This window comes from Hibiscus syriacus, unplaced genomic scaffold, assembly GCF_006381635.1.
Source record: "Hibiscus syriacus cultivar Baekdansim isolate YM2019G1 unplaced genomic scaffold, ASM638163v2 tig00116964_pilon, whole genome shotgun sequence".
Classification (NCBI taxonomy): Eukaryota; Viridiplantae; Streptophyta; class Magnoliopsida; order Malvales; family Malvaceae; genus Hibiscus; species Hibiscus syriacus.
The window spans coordinates 815,533-833,760 of record NW_024063489.1 but is presented as its reverse complement, the minus strand read 5'-3'; the positions used below and the strand labels follow the sequence as shown (position 1 = coordinate 833,760).

Below are 18,228 nucleotides of genomic sequence, written 5' to 3'. Positions count from 1 at the left end.
AGAGAAGCTATTTTTTTTATGACGGTTGGTATGTGATTTATTGTTTAACTAATCGGGATGGATATTATAGAGTCAAAAATGACATTCTTAACTGAGTATGTTTCATTAAAAAAGTTATGATTCAAACCATTGATCTTACTTAAAAGTTTTAGTTTCTCATCCGCTAGACCAGTGTTATTAGTAGAAGAGAAGTTATATTATACGAGCCAAATCCACTCTCAATAATATACCTCCGGATGTAAGCTATCTATCTCATGGACACCCAAAATAATATTATATTTAGCATGTTAAAAAAGAGTAAGATGGAAAATTAATAATTAATTTCATTTAAGTTTAAATAAATCTATTAATATTTAAATACAAATATTTCATTATATTATATTTATCCATTAATGAAATGATTTATTGTGATTAATTGGTTATGAATAAATTTTGATGTGATAATAATGCGTCAAATATCATCATTCTATTAAGAGTTAATTGCATCATATGTCTCCAAATTATAATTCTTATTTTAAATTAGTCATTGAGCTTTTGAATATTCTAACTTCATCCTCAAACTACGACTTTCATTCTAAATTATTCTTTAAAAATTTCAACATTCTAATTTCATTCCTAAACTATAACCTCTTTCTTAATTGGTCCACAAACTTTTAAATATTTCAATTTAATCCCAAAATTCATCCAAATATGTAATTAGTTCCAACCATAGTTTAATCTAAATTTTTTTCCAAACATATAATAATATGACTTGACCTAACGATTTTGTTAACCATGGATGTGATTAGTATATATGTATAGTCTGGGATGAAATTCGAATGTTCAAACATTTGAGGACTAATTTAGAATGATAGTCATAATTTAGTGATGAAATTGAAACATTTAAAAATTAATATACCAATTTAAAATGATTCATATTTTCAGCACATGTGATGCAATTAAATCCTCTATTGATGAATAAAAAGTACATTTTTTAGTAATTCTTTTATCAAAGGGCAAACTGAAAAAGGGAATTGTAATACAAGCCCAAATGAGCCAACAGACCCAATACTGAAGGGATCTTAAGTTACGTTATACACAAACATTCTTAAATGGACTGATATAGAATATTGGCCCGTTTCTTAGGTTAGTCCACATCTGACCGCACACCCGCTTTTGAGTGTTTGACCTACTTTCTAGGATAGTTTTGTTGTATGACATCCTTAACATACGGTTAAAGAAAAATTCTATTGAAAATATTAATATTTTTTTAATATTTTCAGTAAAGTATTATTTAAAATATTATTTTTTACCGGAAATGTTATTTTTGCTAACTAATTCTCGATAGAACATAATATTAACATTTTCGGTAGAAAAAAATAATATTTTAGATAGTGTTTTACCAAAAATATTAAATATTTTAAGTAACCTCCATTATTAACATTTCCAATATAATAAATAATATTTTAAGTAAATATTAAAAAAATATTAATATTTTCAATAATATATTTCATTAATCGTATATTAAAACTGTCGTATATTAAATTTCCCTTGAATAAACACTTCGGAACGCAGCTAAAACACAAACACCACCTTTTTATGTTTTCCATACAAAAAGGACCCAGCCCATTAAATTAAATTATAGTGGAAAAACACATTAAATTTCTCGAAAGCATTTGAGTTAGGGGACGTAACCGCTGATACTGACATTTCCACGTGTCATCTAACTGCCCAATTATCACGCGGGGCCTGATTTTGCCACCATAATCAGACCGTTGATCTTTATAGCTTCCAAAGATCCGACGGTATTTGTTAACTTACCGAAACAAAGTAGGGTTTCTTTCAAAACCTCCATGCCTATAAAAACGACACAGATGCTTCTTTACCGGGTGCGGCGCAGTTCGTTCTGCCCTCCCCGTTTTGTCACATTTTAGAAAACCCAAAAAAGAGAGAATCTTAAACTCCTTTTTTGTTCGCCGTCGTCATCTGTCGTTCCGTTCAACTCCGGATCTCTGACGATTTTATCTCCATTTACGCCTCTCCCTCCTCTTCTATCCGAAATACCAGAAAAATTATTTATTTTTAGAATCTGTTTTAATTTTTTCTCGATAGTTTTTTATTCAATAACAAGAGTAGAGGGGGAGAAACTAAAAAAAGAAGAAAAAAAGAGAGCGATCTAGAAGAGTTAGGGTTTCGTGTTTTTTCGATGGCACAGATTCAGGTCCAGTATCAGGCTCCGGTTTCCGGGCCAAACGGCGAGGCTCCCGTAACTGGTGGACCGCAGTTTATGCTGACATCGCTCTATGTTGGGGATCTTGATGTTACCGTTACCGATGAACAACTATACCAAACGTTTAGTCAGGTGGCTCAGGTCGCTTCAGTAAGAGTCTGCCGGGACTTGGCAACTGGCCGCTCTCTCGGCTATGGATATGTCAACTATAACAATCCTCTTGATGGTTAGATTTCTACTTATTTTTTTTTAAATAATAATTTTCGTTCAGTAATTTAATAATTTAAAACTGTTTGTTAGCTTGACTATGAATTTTTTTGGAATGTGAATGTGGATTATTGATTATTGTGAAATTTTGGTTGTGATGATTTGAAAAATCGAGATATTATTGTAAATATAGATTTTATTGGAAGTAATTTATTTGGTATATAATTCACGCTACGTAACAAAATAAATCAATTTAATTGCAAAGTTTAAGTGTAATATAGTATCTACGCCATTTCCGTTGATAGTTAATACTCAATGATTTTTTGAAAGTTTAGATATAGTTGATCCCTATGTTTTTCGTTGAAACTCTCATAAATGAGAATGTATATTTGCAAAATATTTGAAAAGCATTTCAATTCCATGTTTTGCTTTGACACGGATTTACCAAATGAAGCTATAGGACTCATTTCTTTGAAGTTCTTGTTTTAAATAATTATAATTTGGGAGAATGAATTATTTCTTATGGATTGTTCAGTTAACTACTGTTGCCTTTTTTTAAATTCTTGTCCACAGCGGCAAGGGCATTGGATCTACTGAATTTTACTCCACTAAATAACAAGCCCATTCGCATCATGTACTCTCAGCGAGACCCTAGTCTTCGTAAGAGTGGCACTGCAAACATATTTATCAAGGTATTAAGCTCTTTTTGGTTTCTCTGTATTTGCTTTCCCCTTTTTCCTTTCATGGCTATTTTTCCCTCTGAAATCCAAATATATTCATTTTGATTGGAATTTCTTAGGCCTTTTAGTACTTTTTTCTTACCTTTTGAAATATGCCCACTCACGCTCAATATTCATGCAAGTTTATATGCAAAATATCCATTCTTAGACTTCCATCTTTCTATTTCTTGTAATCATTCACATGCAAACATTTTTTCTCCATCTGATATAGTTGGCTTCGAAATCTTTATCTAATGCTTTGAATTTTGTTTTGACTGCAGAACTTGGACAAGTCTGTTGACCACAAAGCTTTACATGATACATTTACTTCATTTGGCAACATTCTTTCTTGCAAGATAGCTACTGATGGTCTCGGACAGTCTAAAGGCTATGGTTTTGTACAATTTGACAGTGAAGAATCTGCTCAAAAAGCAATTGATCAATTAAATGGCATGTTGATTAATGACAAGCAGGTTTATGTTGGGCCTTTTCTTCGTAAGCAGGAAAGAGACTGTTCTTCCGATAAGATCACATTCAATAATGTTTATGTGAAAAATCTTGCTGAGTATACAACAGATGAAGACATAAAAACAATTTTTGGCGAGTATGGTGAAATTACTAGTGCTGTAGTTATGAGGGATCCAGATGGGAAGTCAAAGGGTTTTGGATTTGTCAACTTCGAAAATGCTGATGATGCTGCTAAAGCTGTTGAAGCTCTTAATGGAAAGAAGTTCGATGAAAAAGAGATATATGTTGGAAAAGCCTTGAAAAAGTCTGAAAGAGAGAATGAGCGAAAAGCACGATATGAACAGACGTTAAAGGAAGCTGCTGATAAATTCAAAGGTTTGAATTTATACATTAAAAACTTAGATGATAGCATTGCTGATGAAGCTTTGAAGGAACTGTTTTCAGAATTTGGTACCATTACTTCGTGCAAGGTTTGTGAAATGATTCTGGGTTGGCTAATTGTTGATGGTAGCTAGTGTAATCTTGTTATTGATATTAATGTTATTGTTTTATCCCCTTTGAAAACTTTGCAGGTTATGAGTGATCCTAGTGGAATTAGTAAGGGCTCTGGGTTTGTAGCCTTTTCAACCCCCGAAGAAGCATCTTGTGCTGTAAGTTTGAATTTGTTTTTTCTTTGGGTGGTCATCACAATCTAGTTAATGCATTTATTATGCATCTACAGCTTGCTGAGATGAATGGTAAAATGGTTGCTAGCAAACCACTTTATGTTGCACTTGCGCAAAGGAAAGAAGAGAGAAGAGCAAGGCTACAGGTAACACTATAATGGTTTATTTATTGGGCATCCAGTTCTTTTCTAGCTTGATTATTGTTTATCAGAGTTTTCTTTTTTAGTGTCTTGTTTGTAATTTAGTAAAAGGAAATGTGCTTTGTACTTCTGAAATTCTTGGGTTAATGTTCTTAATCATTTGAGATTGAAGTGTATTTATGTTGTGTTGCTCCATCTCTTCTTTTTTCTTGGAGCATCATTGTCCTACTAATTTATGCATATTTTGACATGGTTCTGTGATATGGTCTTCTAAGGGCTCCCCAAATATATGGAAGTCTTTAAAAAATTGAATATGAATTGCAAAACTGTCTGATTAACTAGTTGTGTGTAACGGTTACGTGAATCATTGTGTATTTCAATTACATTTATCTCATTTATATTTTTCATATTTTTAGGCTCAATTTTCTCAAATGAGGCCATTTGCTATGTCCTCTGTTACCCCTCGTCTTCCAATGTATCCTTCTGGTGCTCCAGGTCTTGGCCAACAGTTTTTATATGGGCAAGCACCTCCAGCTATTATTCCCCCACAAGTAATATATACCCTTACTCTGCAGCATCTTAATTTTACATGCTTCACATAATTGTTTTTACTCTTTGTCCCTCCTTGTATGTTGGCATGCTTGAAAGATTTGGATGTTTGGAAGATTTGATTTTTGTTGACGACATCTGAAATACGAATATGCTTGTTTCCTTATGCCATCTATTCCAGGCTGGTTTTGGTTATCAGCAACAGCTGGTTCCTGGAATGAGGCCTGGTGACCCTCCTGTGCCAAATTTCTTTGTTCCTATGGTACAGCAAGGTCAGCAGGGCCGGCGACCAGGGGGACGGCGAGGAGCAGGTCCAGTGCAACAGACTCAGCAACCAGTGCCATTGATGCAACAGCAGGTAAACTGTATTCATACGTGTGGGAACCTGCTTTTTATGCTTAAACTAATTCATCCTCCTTGTTCCAGATGCTACCCAGGGGACGTGTCTATCGTTATCCCCCAGGTCGTATGTTGCCTGAAGTTCCAATATCAAATGTTCCTGGAGGCATGCTTTCTGCTCCATATGACATGGGTGGCATGCCAGTGCGTGATGCTGGTGTTGGGCAGCCCATGCCTGTACCAGCATTGGCTACAGCTCTTGCAAATGCAACACCTGAACATCAAAGGACGGTAAGTCCATTTGCTGATTTCTTTTACAGTTGGCGGGTTTCTTTTGTTGTTTATTTAGCTTCCTGATCTTTATATCTTCATTGCAACTAATGGCCAGATGCTTGGTGAAAGTTTATACCCCCTTGTGGAAAGGCTGGAGCGTGATTCTGCAGCCAAGATTACAGGCATGCTTCTGGAAATGGACCAAACAGAGGTTTTGCATCTCCTTGAATCACCTGAAGCTTTGAAGGCTAAGGTAGCTGAGGCCATGGAGGTATTGCAGAGTGTCGCTGCTCAGCAACAAGCCAATAGTCCAGCTGACTGATTGGCTTCACTTTCGCTGAATGATAATCTTGTTCCTTGGGTCAAAAATGACTGGAATTTGGGTATGGCATCCTGGCCGAGTATTTGCTGGACCCTTTATCAAAACTGGACTATATTAGTTTACCAGGGTTGGTGTTTGGAACTTTTATATTATGCTGTGCTTTTGGATAGTGTTTTTTTTAATACTAGCTAGAAAATGGGTTTTTTTTTTGCGTGGATTCTCTTGTTTTTATTTACTGGCTTGTTGATGACCGTTGTTTGTTTAATTTCATTGAACCATTATTTTATATCAGTTTATTTTTGTTCTCAAAGCATCTTTTTTAAATATTTAGAGGTTAGGTTTAAGTAATAATTTTATGATAAGTAGCTGCTATTAAGCACTGCTTATGTTTACCTTTTGAGAAAATAACTTCAGTGACAAAAAATACCTTATAATATATGATTTTAACTAATTTGTTTTAGATTTTTCAAAATGACCAATTAAATCGTAATGCGATCGATAATTTGCAACGCGATCTCTGGTATCGCAAATCAGTTTTCAGATTTACAACGCGATTCTGACTATCGTATTGCGATTTTCTAAATTCACGTTGCGATTTTTCGAATTCGCAATGCGAATATGTAAATTGCAACGCGAATATGTAAATCGCAATGCAATTATGACTATCGCAATGCGATTCTGACTATCACAACGCGATTCTGATTATCGCAACACTGAATTTCAAATTCGCAATAGGTTTTAGTTTCGCAACACAAATGTTTTAGGTATATAACTACGCAGCAGAAGCAACTCATAACCTAAATCCTTAAATCGTAACTCATTTCATCTTCATCTATCACTCTCTCCGGCGACATTCGTTCTTATATCCAACAACATCCTTCCCCATCCGACAACAAGTTTTAGTTTCGCAGCTCGTTTGTTTAGTAAATTAATTTACAATAATGAAATCATCTAATGTTGATCATGTTTGGATAGATTTGTGTTTTGGAGGGTCATGAGAGAATGTTCATGGTGTTTTACAATATATGCCTTTACCCATGAATCTTCAACTAAAATTGTCATTAAAAAAGTTAACTTATGAAACTCTAATGTTACGTGTTGTAAATAAATTGAATTTAGAGCCCTTAAGTGGATTTAGATTATCTTATCAGAGAAAAGGTAAAGTTTATTTGTTAGAGAAAATCGCCTCAGTGACCAAAAAAAAGTTATAATATACGATTTTAACCAACTTTTTTTGGATTTGCCAAAATGACCAACAAAATCGCAACGCGAAATAAAAATCGCAACGCGATCCCCAGAATCGCAAATCAGTTTCCAAAATCGCAACGCGATTCTTGAAAATCGCAATGCGATAGTACAAATTCGCATTGCGATTTTCCAAAATCGCAACGCGAATATGAAAATCGCAACGCGAACACATAAATCGCAACGCGTATCCGTAAATCGCAACGTGTATCCGTAAATCGCAACGCGTATCCGTAAATCGCAACGATAATACATAAAATCGCAACGCGTATCCGTAAATCGCAACGCGATATTTAAAGCGCCATTATAATCGCTACGCGTATTTTATTTTCAAATTACAAAAACGAATATTAAGACAAAATCCCGTAATCGCAACTCATAACCTAAAACCTAAAATCACAACTCAGTCCCATCTCCATCTCTCACTCTCTACGGCGAAGAAATCCGTCCCCATCTCCGAAGATTTCCGTCCCCATCTCCGGCGAAATCCCTCACAACCATTCACGGTCAGAAATCCCTCACAATATTCAGAAATGGAAAATCAACCTCCGAGGGTTAGTTTTTTTAATTATTTTATTTTGAAATGTTTGCATATTGTAGGTTTTTCATATTGAAACTGATGATAAGTTTACTGGTCATTTCAATAATAGATTAACCATTTCACTTAGATTTCATTTCGCGTTACGATTCTGTCGTTGCGATTTTCATTTCGCGTTGCTATTCTCTCGTTGCGATTTTCAAGTTAGTATTTGTCTTTGTCTTTGTTCTGTCTTTTGGTTGAAGTAATGCAATCCATTCAAGTTTCAATTTGCAGAAGAGTCGCAACGAGATAAATGAAAATCGCAACGAGAGAATGACTGTCGCAACGAGAGAAATGAAAATCGCAACGAGAGAATCGCAACGCGAAATGAAAATCGCAACGAAAGAATCGCAACGCGAAACCAAAATCGCATTGCGATTTTCATTTCGCGTTGCGATTCTCTCGTTGCGATTTTCATTTCGCGTTGCGATTCTCTCGTTGCGATTTTCATTTCGCGTTGCGATTTTCATTTCAACCAAAAGACAAAACAGTGTTGCAAATTTTAGTTTCAAGAATAAACTACTACTTTTTATGTTTATTGTTTTTGGTATATCTTCACAGTGTAGTTTTTGGTATATCTAACTTGGTATGTTTATTGTTTTTGTAGAAATTTTTTTCGGCTCAATTGACCTTGAGAAATAAAGTCAGCCTGGCCACTACAATTGCTTCGAAGCTTTCACCTGCTCAAAGACAATTGTTTGAGGAAACCTGCTTCGGGCCATGGCTGAGAGTACAGCATCCGGGTGGAGATGCTAATTTGACCCATTTGTGGCTTCAGACCATGACATCAAATCTACCCGACAGTATACAACGTGGTGAGGAAGAGATATGGTTTCATTTTCCATCAGCGTATACTTGTTTTGGGCGGAAGGAGTTCTGCTTAATCACTGGTCTACGATTCGGACACGATGATGTAGGCCGGTACACTCGTCATATCGCCCGCCCATCATGGTTATCCCGGGTTTTTCCGGATGAGTCAATGGAGAAGCCGAACCTACAGGTCGACGACCTGAAGAAATTGTTTAATAAGAAAGCTGGTTTCACTCGGATGGATGACGTCGATGTTGTCCGAGTATGCCTTCTACTACTTGTGTATGCCGGCTTTTTAGGCAGAGAGGCCAGACAACCTATTCATCGGGAGCTAATAATATTGGTAGAGGACCTGAATGCATGGAATCTGTTTCCGTGGGGTTCATATATATGGAAAGCTACCTGGACTAAGTTGTCGTCTGCCTTTGATGACCGCAAAAGTTTGCGGGGCGATGGGTCCAAATACACTTTGTCAGGCTTTGTTTGGGCCTTTAAGGTAAGAATTTCTATATAATGTTTCTAAAATTATAATTAATTATTTAACAATTACTAATTTGGTTATTATTGTTTGTAGATTTGGATATTCGAGGCTTTCCCCAGCATGCATACATATGCAATAAAAACGTCAAATGATATTCCCAGGGCTATTTCCTGGAAGAGGAAAACTCTGTGGATTGGGAAGACTTAATACCATATGCGACAATAAATAATGTAAGTTAACACAAATACTTTCATATAATATATAAACAAGTTATTAATAGTAGACGTTTAACTTTGTTTGAGTTTTTATATTTTAGGAGGCCAACATTCCATTATAAAGACTGACACCCACGGAGGAAGAGCTTGCCACTGATTGGTGGCAAGCTAGTCAGAGTTTTTTGATGGCACGGATGATGAGCAGCATCCACTTCCTCCAATTCGAGAGCCATCACCTCACCTAGAGCCATCACCCGATCGACCCGACTATACACCTCTAGAACGAGAGCCATCACCTATCCCGTCACATCATCGAGCCTCTTCTCCACCATCACCTCATGATAGGCGACCGGCAAAGATGCCACGACTCCTATCTCCTGTTCTCCACCTCCACCTCAACGGGATGAGTCAAGGGAGTTACGTGATGAGGTCAATGCCTTGCGTGAGGAGATCGGTACTCTACGCGATAACGATGGTGCATGGCGTGTGGAGGTGTCAACTTTACGTGGTGAGGTTGCCGCTCTACGTGAGATGATAGTATCGTTGCAGAATGAGGTTCATACTCTACGCAACGAGGTAAGTTTAAGATTTTCCATATTTAACTTAATGATAAATTTACTCGTAATTTCACTTAGATTAGCCATTTCACTTAGATTGCTTAGTAAATTTGTTCGGTTGCTGCCAATTCTGCTAAACTGTATATTCTTTAACACTGTGAAATAGTATTTGTCTTTGTTTTGTCTTTTGGTTGAAAGTAAATTTGTTCGGTTGCTGCCAATTCTGCTAAACTGTGTATTCTTTAACACTGTGAAATAGTATTTGTCTTGTTTTGTCTTTTGGTTGAAAGTAAATTTGTTCGGTTGCTGCCAATTCTGTTAAACTGTGTATTCTTTAACACTGTGAAATAGTATTTGTCTTTGTTTTGTCTTTTGGTTGAAAGTAAATTTGTTCGGTTGCTGCCAATTCTGCTAAACTGTGTATTCTTTAACACTGTGAAATAGTATTTGTCTTTGTTTTGTCTTTTGGTTGAAAGTAAATTTGTTCGGTTGCTGCCAATTCTGCTAAACTGTGTATTCTTTAACACTGTGAAATAGTATTTGTCTTTGTTTTGTCTTTTGGTTGAAGTAATGCAATCCATTCAAGTTTCAATTTGCAGAAGAAGAAATAGTTTACTTTCGAAACACGAAACTTAAAATCGCAACGCGAAACCAAAATCGCAACGCGAAATGAAAATCGCAACGACAGAATCGCAACGCGAAATGAAAATCGCAACTATGATAGAATAATGACTTGGGTGAATACAATGCAAGTTTGAAACATATTTGTCTTTGTTTTCACTGTTTAAATATCATGTCTGTTTATTTACTGATTTTTGTATTTAATTATTTAGCGGCCCGATAGAGTGGATGCTTTACGTCGGGTTATGCTTGCACGACGGAGTTCACGCATCAGACAGCGTGCACGTGCTATTAAGTCTCCGTACACCCCAATAGTGCGAAGACATCGCAAGAAGAAGCCCGACTCGCCTATCATCCCTCAAGAGTCCACTCCTATCGTTGAAGAGGCCCCCCCTATCATTCCTCGAGAGTCCCCTCCCACCGTTCAAGAGGCCACTGTCATCATTGAAGAGGTCCCTCCCACCATTCAAGAGCCCGATTCACATGGCGTCATATGTAGGCTTCTTGAGAAACCCTCTGACGTGCCGGACATGATGGATTCAAGTTGGCTCTCGTATGAGTTACCGGCCAGTACCATACCGGTATCTGAAGAGGAGAGGGAAGAACTACCGGACACAATTCTGGATAACACCCTTTGGGCTAAGACCGCTGTTGATTTTATCTACATGAGCAGAGCCAGGGGTGTTTCACTGACATATGCAAGCTCACCGATGATATCTATTTGTTGCTTGATCGGTCTTGGTGGGGCGTATTATTAGGGGTCGAAGACAATGGCTATTTCGATGGGGGGGTAAGTCTTATATTTTCTTATATTTTAATTTGATTAATTTTTTTTTTAAATTTATGTAAGTCACTAATATATGTCTTTTTTTGTAAAACAGCATATCGATGCGTGGGTGACACGTCTTCTAATAATAAGAAAACTTAAGAAAAATAAAAATATACGATATACAATTATGCCGACGTCTTTTCACGCCGTTCACTTGAAGAATGCACGAGATGAATCATTTGATTTGGGCAATGGACAAGCTAAACTTTATCCTGCATGGTGGGAGGTCGATAAGGTTAGTATTTATTTTAGATTGAGTTTAAAGGTTTTATGAAATAAGTGCGCAAATGAATGAATTATTACTTATGATTACAGGTGTTTATCCCTGTTTTGGAACGTAAACATTAGATTCTCGTCGAGCTTCAGCTCCCATCCCTTAAGACAATAGTGTATGACAGCATGATAAATTACATATCATTGGCTGATTTAAGAGATGTTATTAAGGGATGGAGCTCTCATTTGGCTAAATTCTTGGATGCGATCAATTATTGGACTCGTTCTGGAAACAAGAAGCCAAAGAAGCTCAATATTACAGTTATTAGAGACGAGACCGCGCCACAACAAACGAGCGGAGCCAGAGGAGATTGTGGTCCTCTCGTATGCTTGGCGTTGGAGCGTTTGACAACGGGAAGCATCAAGTATCTACCTCCCACCGATAGAGATAGAGCTGCAGTAGGCTTGTGGTTTCGGCATTATATGGCTAAATCGATATATACGAGACGCTGCCTACCTGCATCCGCGTTATAAAAATGTCCATAAACAATTGGTAAGTATATATACTTTTGGTTTGAAAATGTTTGGTTAAGTACCTAGAATTCAATAATTTGCTGTTTGTAGGTTTTAGATGTGTAGAAAGTGTTGTTTGAGCAAATGTTTGGTTTCTGCAGGTTAATCTCAGAAGTGAACTGCGTGAAAATGATGTATGGCTGCAAAAGTTGATTCAATAGTTTAATTGATTGTTTTTGATTTTTTAATTGATTTGTAAAAGTTGATTCAATAGTAGATGATCGGAAATAAGAATTATTGCTTATTTTTGATTGTTTAATTGATTTGTAAAAGATGATTTGTAAAAGTTGATTTGTGTAATGATGCAAATATAATTCTTATTGTGCTTGTTTAATTGATTGAAATGTAATGGTTGATTTTGTTGATTTCAATCTGCATTATGTTGAAGGCAAAATTGACTATCGCAATGCGAAATGAAAATCGCAATGCGAAATGAAAATCGCAACGAGAGAATCGCAATGCGAAATGAAAATTGCAATGCGGAAATGAAAATCGCAACGGGAGAATCGCAATGCGATTTTAATTTCGCATTGCGATTCTCTCGTTGCGATTTTCATTTCGCATTGCGATTTTCATTTCGCATTGCGATTCTCTCGTTGCGATTTTCATTTCGCATTGCGATTTTCATTTCGCATTGCGATTCTCTCGTTGCCTTTTATGAAAAGCATATGAGCTTTGGATTTTGATGAGGATCCATATTTTGGTAGAGGAAAAGATGATTTTGATGGCACTGGTGATCCACATGTCAACCTTGTATGACCACTTTCCTTGCACCGACTACATGTCGATCTCTTCTTCTCTTCACCCTTAGACGGTATACGATCGTGACTTTTTGGTCGGCCAGGTAGCCTTCTGTCCATGGCTGGTGGCAAAACTGTTTGTAAGTCATCTGGTATGTCCCACTCAGAAGGATGTGGAATAGGGTAGACAATCTCGGCATAAGTCTGTCGATAAACTTCTGTAGTGTAGCAATCCATAGCGTATGCGCTTGAATCATCTTGGTTTAAATGAAGAGCAACTTTTATAACATGGCCACATGGATAACCAGATGTTTGCCATTTCATACAACTACACGTCTTTGCATTTAGATCGACTAGCCCATTTAAGTTATTATCCAGTACTTGAAACAAAGTGTTTGAACATGGTTCAACTCTCCATGACGTTGACTTCACAACACGTTTCGTTATCTTTTTTTCAGTCCATGGTGTAACACGATGTTCCAATGTTCCTGTAAATTTAAATAAACAATACTTAGTAAAATATATAAATATGATAAGTTACGAATTCAAAGAAATAATACCTGCATGGTTTCTTGTAGTACCACTGTTGAATAGAGGCTCGAAAAAAACTCCATTAACATAGTAATGGGTAATTTCCGGGAATGACGACTTAGAGCGTTGATTGATTCTGCACTATTAGACGTCATGAAACCATATCTTGCTCCAAGTTGATGTACTCTTGACCATCTTTCAAACCCGACATCTTCTAGTGTTTGAGCACACTGAGGCAAAACACGTCTTAAACAATTTATATGCTTATTGAAATCCACTTCCCGATAAGCTTTTACAGCCTTCCAGTATGTCCATTTGTGCTTTTTTATACCAGCAGACCTTGATTTTAGATTTCTATACAAATGAACACCACAAAGTCCATGAAAAGCATCTGGGAAACACCTTCTAACAGCGTTGTCAATTGAGTTTGCCCTATCGGATATGATTGTCAGATTGCTAATTGGACCTATGCAATCCCTAAGATGCCCCATAAACCATGTCCATGAATCAGAGGTTTCAGATTTGCCAACCCCGTAAGCTATTGGCAATATCCCATTGTTAGCATCCATGGCTACTGCTAATAAGTTTACTCCAAGGTATCGACCTTTCAAATGTGCTCTGTCAACTATAATAACTGGGCGCATGCAAGTAATAAACGAACGAATCTACAAAATAATATACACAAGAAATATAATCATTTAAATGTGAAATGCATGTAACTAACAAAAATGAGTCAACAAAATTATATTGATTTACTAACCGTAGCACCAATGGCGATAAACAGCAACTCAAAGCGTCCATCTCTATCTGTTTTGATATGAGTTACCGACCCAGGATTTTTCAGCTTTAAATTGTGACAATAAGCCGGCAGTTGGGCAAACGATGCTTCTGGCGACCCCCTCAACAATTCCAAGGCATAATATTTGGCTCTCCAAGCTTGAGAATATGATATACTAATCTTGAACCGAGCATTCATGTCAGTCATAATTTCATGTCCCCGATATACCATGCCATTCAAAAACATTAACTCAGCCAGAAAACCACCCAACACCTTTTTGTTTGCATGTCTATGGTGAGGAAAAACTTGGGTTCTTGAACATGTATGTTTATCAATAAAAGTCCTAACTTAAAACATTTCGCAATCTTTTATTCTCTTTGCAATCATACGCCACATACAGTTTTTGTCAATCATACACCTTGTTTTGAAACGATCTTTGCTTGATTTGTTAACTTTTAGTTGATAGCCATCTTCCACACATTTCGTATACAAAGCTATCTTCAAGTCTTCCTTTGTATTAAAACAATCATCTTTCTTGATACGAATAACTTTTGTGTAACAATCAACTGCTTTCTTTACCAACTCTTCTTCCGGTATCTGAAGTAATTCTGGCATATTCCAGTTATACGCCCGTGGCATTTTCTTTTCTTCGGGGATTTTTTCTTCTTCTTTTCTTCTTCAGGATATATGAATTACAGAATGGATGTTCAACATGTTCATTCACAGTCGTAACTTCCTCCTCATTATCATCAACAATACATTCTTCGGCAACGGTTGTTTCATCATCAAAATTCGGGTATTGACCAATATCAAAATCATTACACGCAGGGTCTGTTTCTTCTTCTGAAACATCATCAAAATCCGTGTATTGACCAATATCAAAGTCCGGATATGACCAAGACCAAATTTCGAATACTGACTAGTACTCACAATTTTTTCTGTTGGCTCATCATCGTCTAACTGGTCAATACGAAAACCGGAATTTGGTGCTGAAAGTTGATTGGGATTTGGATTAGAGAAAGGTTGTGGGTTTTGAGAAAAACTTAGTTGATTACTACCCGCTACTGACCCAACAATACTACTTCTAGGTTCAACAACATACAATGTAACATCATCTTGTGAAACACTAATGTAAGCAATGAATCGTTCAACATCTTCATTGTCGGTTAACAAATAAACTTTACCATTTCTCTGATAAGATAGCCTAAATCCACTTAGGGGCTCTAAATTCAATTATTTGAAACACGTAGCATTAGAGTTTCATAAGTTAACTTTTGTAAAGACAATTTTAGTTGAAGATTCATGGGTAAAGGCATATATTGTAAAACACCATGAACATTATCCCATGACCCTCCAAAACACAAATCTATCCAAACATGATCAACATTAGATGATTTCATGGTTGTAAATTAATTTACTAAACAGACGAGCTGCGAAACTAAAACCTGTTGCCGGATTGGGAAGGATGTCGTTGGATATAGGAACGGATGTCGCCGGAGAGAGTGATAGATGGAGAAGGAATGAGTTGCGATTTAGGGATTTAGTTTATGATTTCAGTGTTATATACCCAAAATTTCAGTGTTGTGATTTACAGATTCTCGTTGCGATTTACGGATTATCGTTGCGATTTACAGATTCTCGTTGCGATTTACGGATTATCGTTGCGATTTACAGATTCTCGTTGCGATTTACGGATTATCGTTGCGATTTACGGATACGCGTTGCGATATACGGATACGCATTGCGATTTACGGATACGCGTTGCGATTTTTACGGATACTCGTTGCGATAGTAAGAATCGCGTTGTGATTTATGTGTTCGCATTGCGATTTTCATATTCGCGTTGCGATTCTAGAAAATCGCAATGCGAATTTGTACTATCGCATTGCGATTTTCAAGAATCGCGTTGCGATTTTGGAAACTGATTTGCGATTCTGGGGATCGCGTTGCGATTTTTATTTCGCGTTGCGATTTTGTTGGTCATTTTGGCAAATCCAAAAAAAGTTGGTTAAAATCGTATATTATAACTTTTTTTTGGTCACTGAGGCGATTTTCTCTATTTGTTAACCGACAATGAAGATATTGAACGATTCATTGCTTACATTAGTGTTTCGCAAGATGATGTTACATTGTATGTTGTTGAACCTAAAAGTAGTGAAGTTGGGTCAGTAGCGGGTAGTAATCAACTAAGTTTTTCAACATCAGTTTATGGTGCTCAAAATTTAATGGTTCCACCACAATTTCATCACCAAGCAAATTTTGTTTCACCACATTTCCAATACCAAACACAATCTCAAAACCCACAACCTTTCCCTAATCCAAATCCCAATCAACTTTCAGCACCAAATTTTGGTTTTCGTATTGACCAGTTAGATGATGATGAGCCAACAGAAAAAATTGTGAGTACTAGTCAGTATTCGAAATTTGATCTTGGTCAATACCCGGACTTTGATCTTGGTCAATACTCGGATTTTGATGATGTTTCAGAAGAAGAAACAGACCTTGCGTGTAATGATTTTGATATTGGTCAATACCCGAATTTTGATGATGAAACAGCCGCTGTCGAGAAAGATGTTGTTGATGATAATGAGGAGGAAGTTACGACTGTGAATGAACATGTTGAACATCCATTCTGTAATTCATATAATCCTGAAGAAGAAAAAGAAGAAGAATAAATCCCCAAAGAAAAGTCCCCGAAGAAAATGCCACGGGAGTATAACTAGAATATGTCATAATTACTTCAGATACTGGAAGAAAAGTTGGTAAAGATAGCAGTTGATTGTTACACAAAAATTATTCGTATCAAGAAAGATGATTGTTTTGATACAAATGAAGACTTGAAGATAGCTTTGTATACGAAATGTGTGGAAGATGGCTATCAACTAAAAGTTAACAAATCAAGCAAAGATCGTTTCGAAACAAGGTGTATGATTGACAAAAACTGTACGTGGCGTATGATTGCAAAGAGGATAAAAGATTGTGAAATGTTTCAAGTTAGGACTTTTATTGATAAACATACATGTTCAAGAACCCAAGTTTTTCCTCACCATAGATAGGCAAACAAAAAGTTGTTGGGTGGTTTTCTGGCTGAGTTAATATTTTTGAATGGCATGGTATATCGGGGACATGAAATTATGACTAACATGAATGCTCGGTTCAAGATTAGTATCTCATATTCTCAAGCTTGGAGAGCCAAATGTTATGCCTTGGAATTATTGAGAGGGTCGCCAGAAGCATCGTTTGCCCAACTGCCGGCTTATTGTCACAATTTAAAGCTGAAAAATCCTGGGTCGGTAACTCATATCAAAACAGATAGAGATTGATGCTTTGAGTTGCTGTTTATCGCCATTGGTGTTGCGGTTAGTAAATCAATATAATTTTGTTGACTCATTTTTGTTAGTTACATGCATTTCACATTTAAATGATTATATTTCTTGTGTATATGATTTTTTAGATTCGTTCGTTTATTACTTGCATGCGCCCAGTTATTATAGTTGACGGAGCACATTTAAAAGGTCGATACCTTGGAGTAAACTTATTAGCAGTAGCCATGGATGCTAACAATGGGATACTGCCAATAGCTTACGAGGTTGGCAAATCTGAAACCTCTGATTCATGGACATGGTTTATGGGGCATCTTAGGGATTGCATAGGTCCTATTAGCAATCTGACAATTATATCCGATAGGGCAAACTCAATTGACAACGCTGTTAGAAGGTGTTTCCCATATGCTTTTCATGGACTTTGTGGTGTTCATTTGTATAGAAATCTAAAATCAAGGTTTGCTGGTATAAAAAATTACAAATGAACATACTAGAAGGCTGTAAAAGCTTATCGGGAAGTGGATTTTAATAAGCATATAAATTGTTTAAGACGTGTTTTACCTCAATGTTCTCAAACACTAGAAGATGTCGGGTTTGAAAGATGGTCAAGAGTACATCAACTTGGAGCAAGATATGGTTTCATGACATCTAATAGTGCAGAATCAATCAACGCTCTAAGTCGTCATTCCCGGAAATTACCCATTACTATGTTAATGGAGTTTTTTCGAGCCTCTATTCAACAGTGGTACTACAAGAAAAGAAACCATGCAGGTATTATTTCTTTAAATTCGTAACTTATCATATATTTTACTAAGTATTATTTATTTAAATTTACAGGAAC

The 18,228-nt window shown here is 36.5% G+C and overlaps 1 protein-coding gene across 1 annotated transcript; it reads left to right on the top strand.

Moving 5' to 3' along the window:
* Positions 1 to 2,185: 2,185 nt before the first annotated feature.
* LOC120191029 (polyadenylate-binding protein 2-like) lies at positions 2,186 to 6,098 on the top strand. The gene is made up of 9 exons (XM_039194031.1): positions 2,186 to 2,435; positions 2,990 to 3,108; positions 3,417 to 4,073; positions 4,176 to 4,253; positions 4,325 to 4,414; positions 4,825 to 4,959; positions 5,139 to 5,315; positions 5,384 to 5,587; positions 5,685 to 6,098. Exons 1-9 carry the CDS (start codon positions 2,186 to 2,188, stop codon positions 5,889 to 5,891), a joined length of 1,917 nt encoding a protein of 638 aa, XP_039049962.1. The 3' UTR covers positions 5,892 to 6,098.
* The last annotated feature ends 12,130 nt before the right edge of the window (positions 6,099 to 18,228 follow it).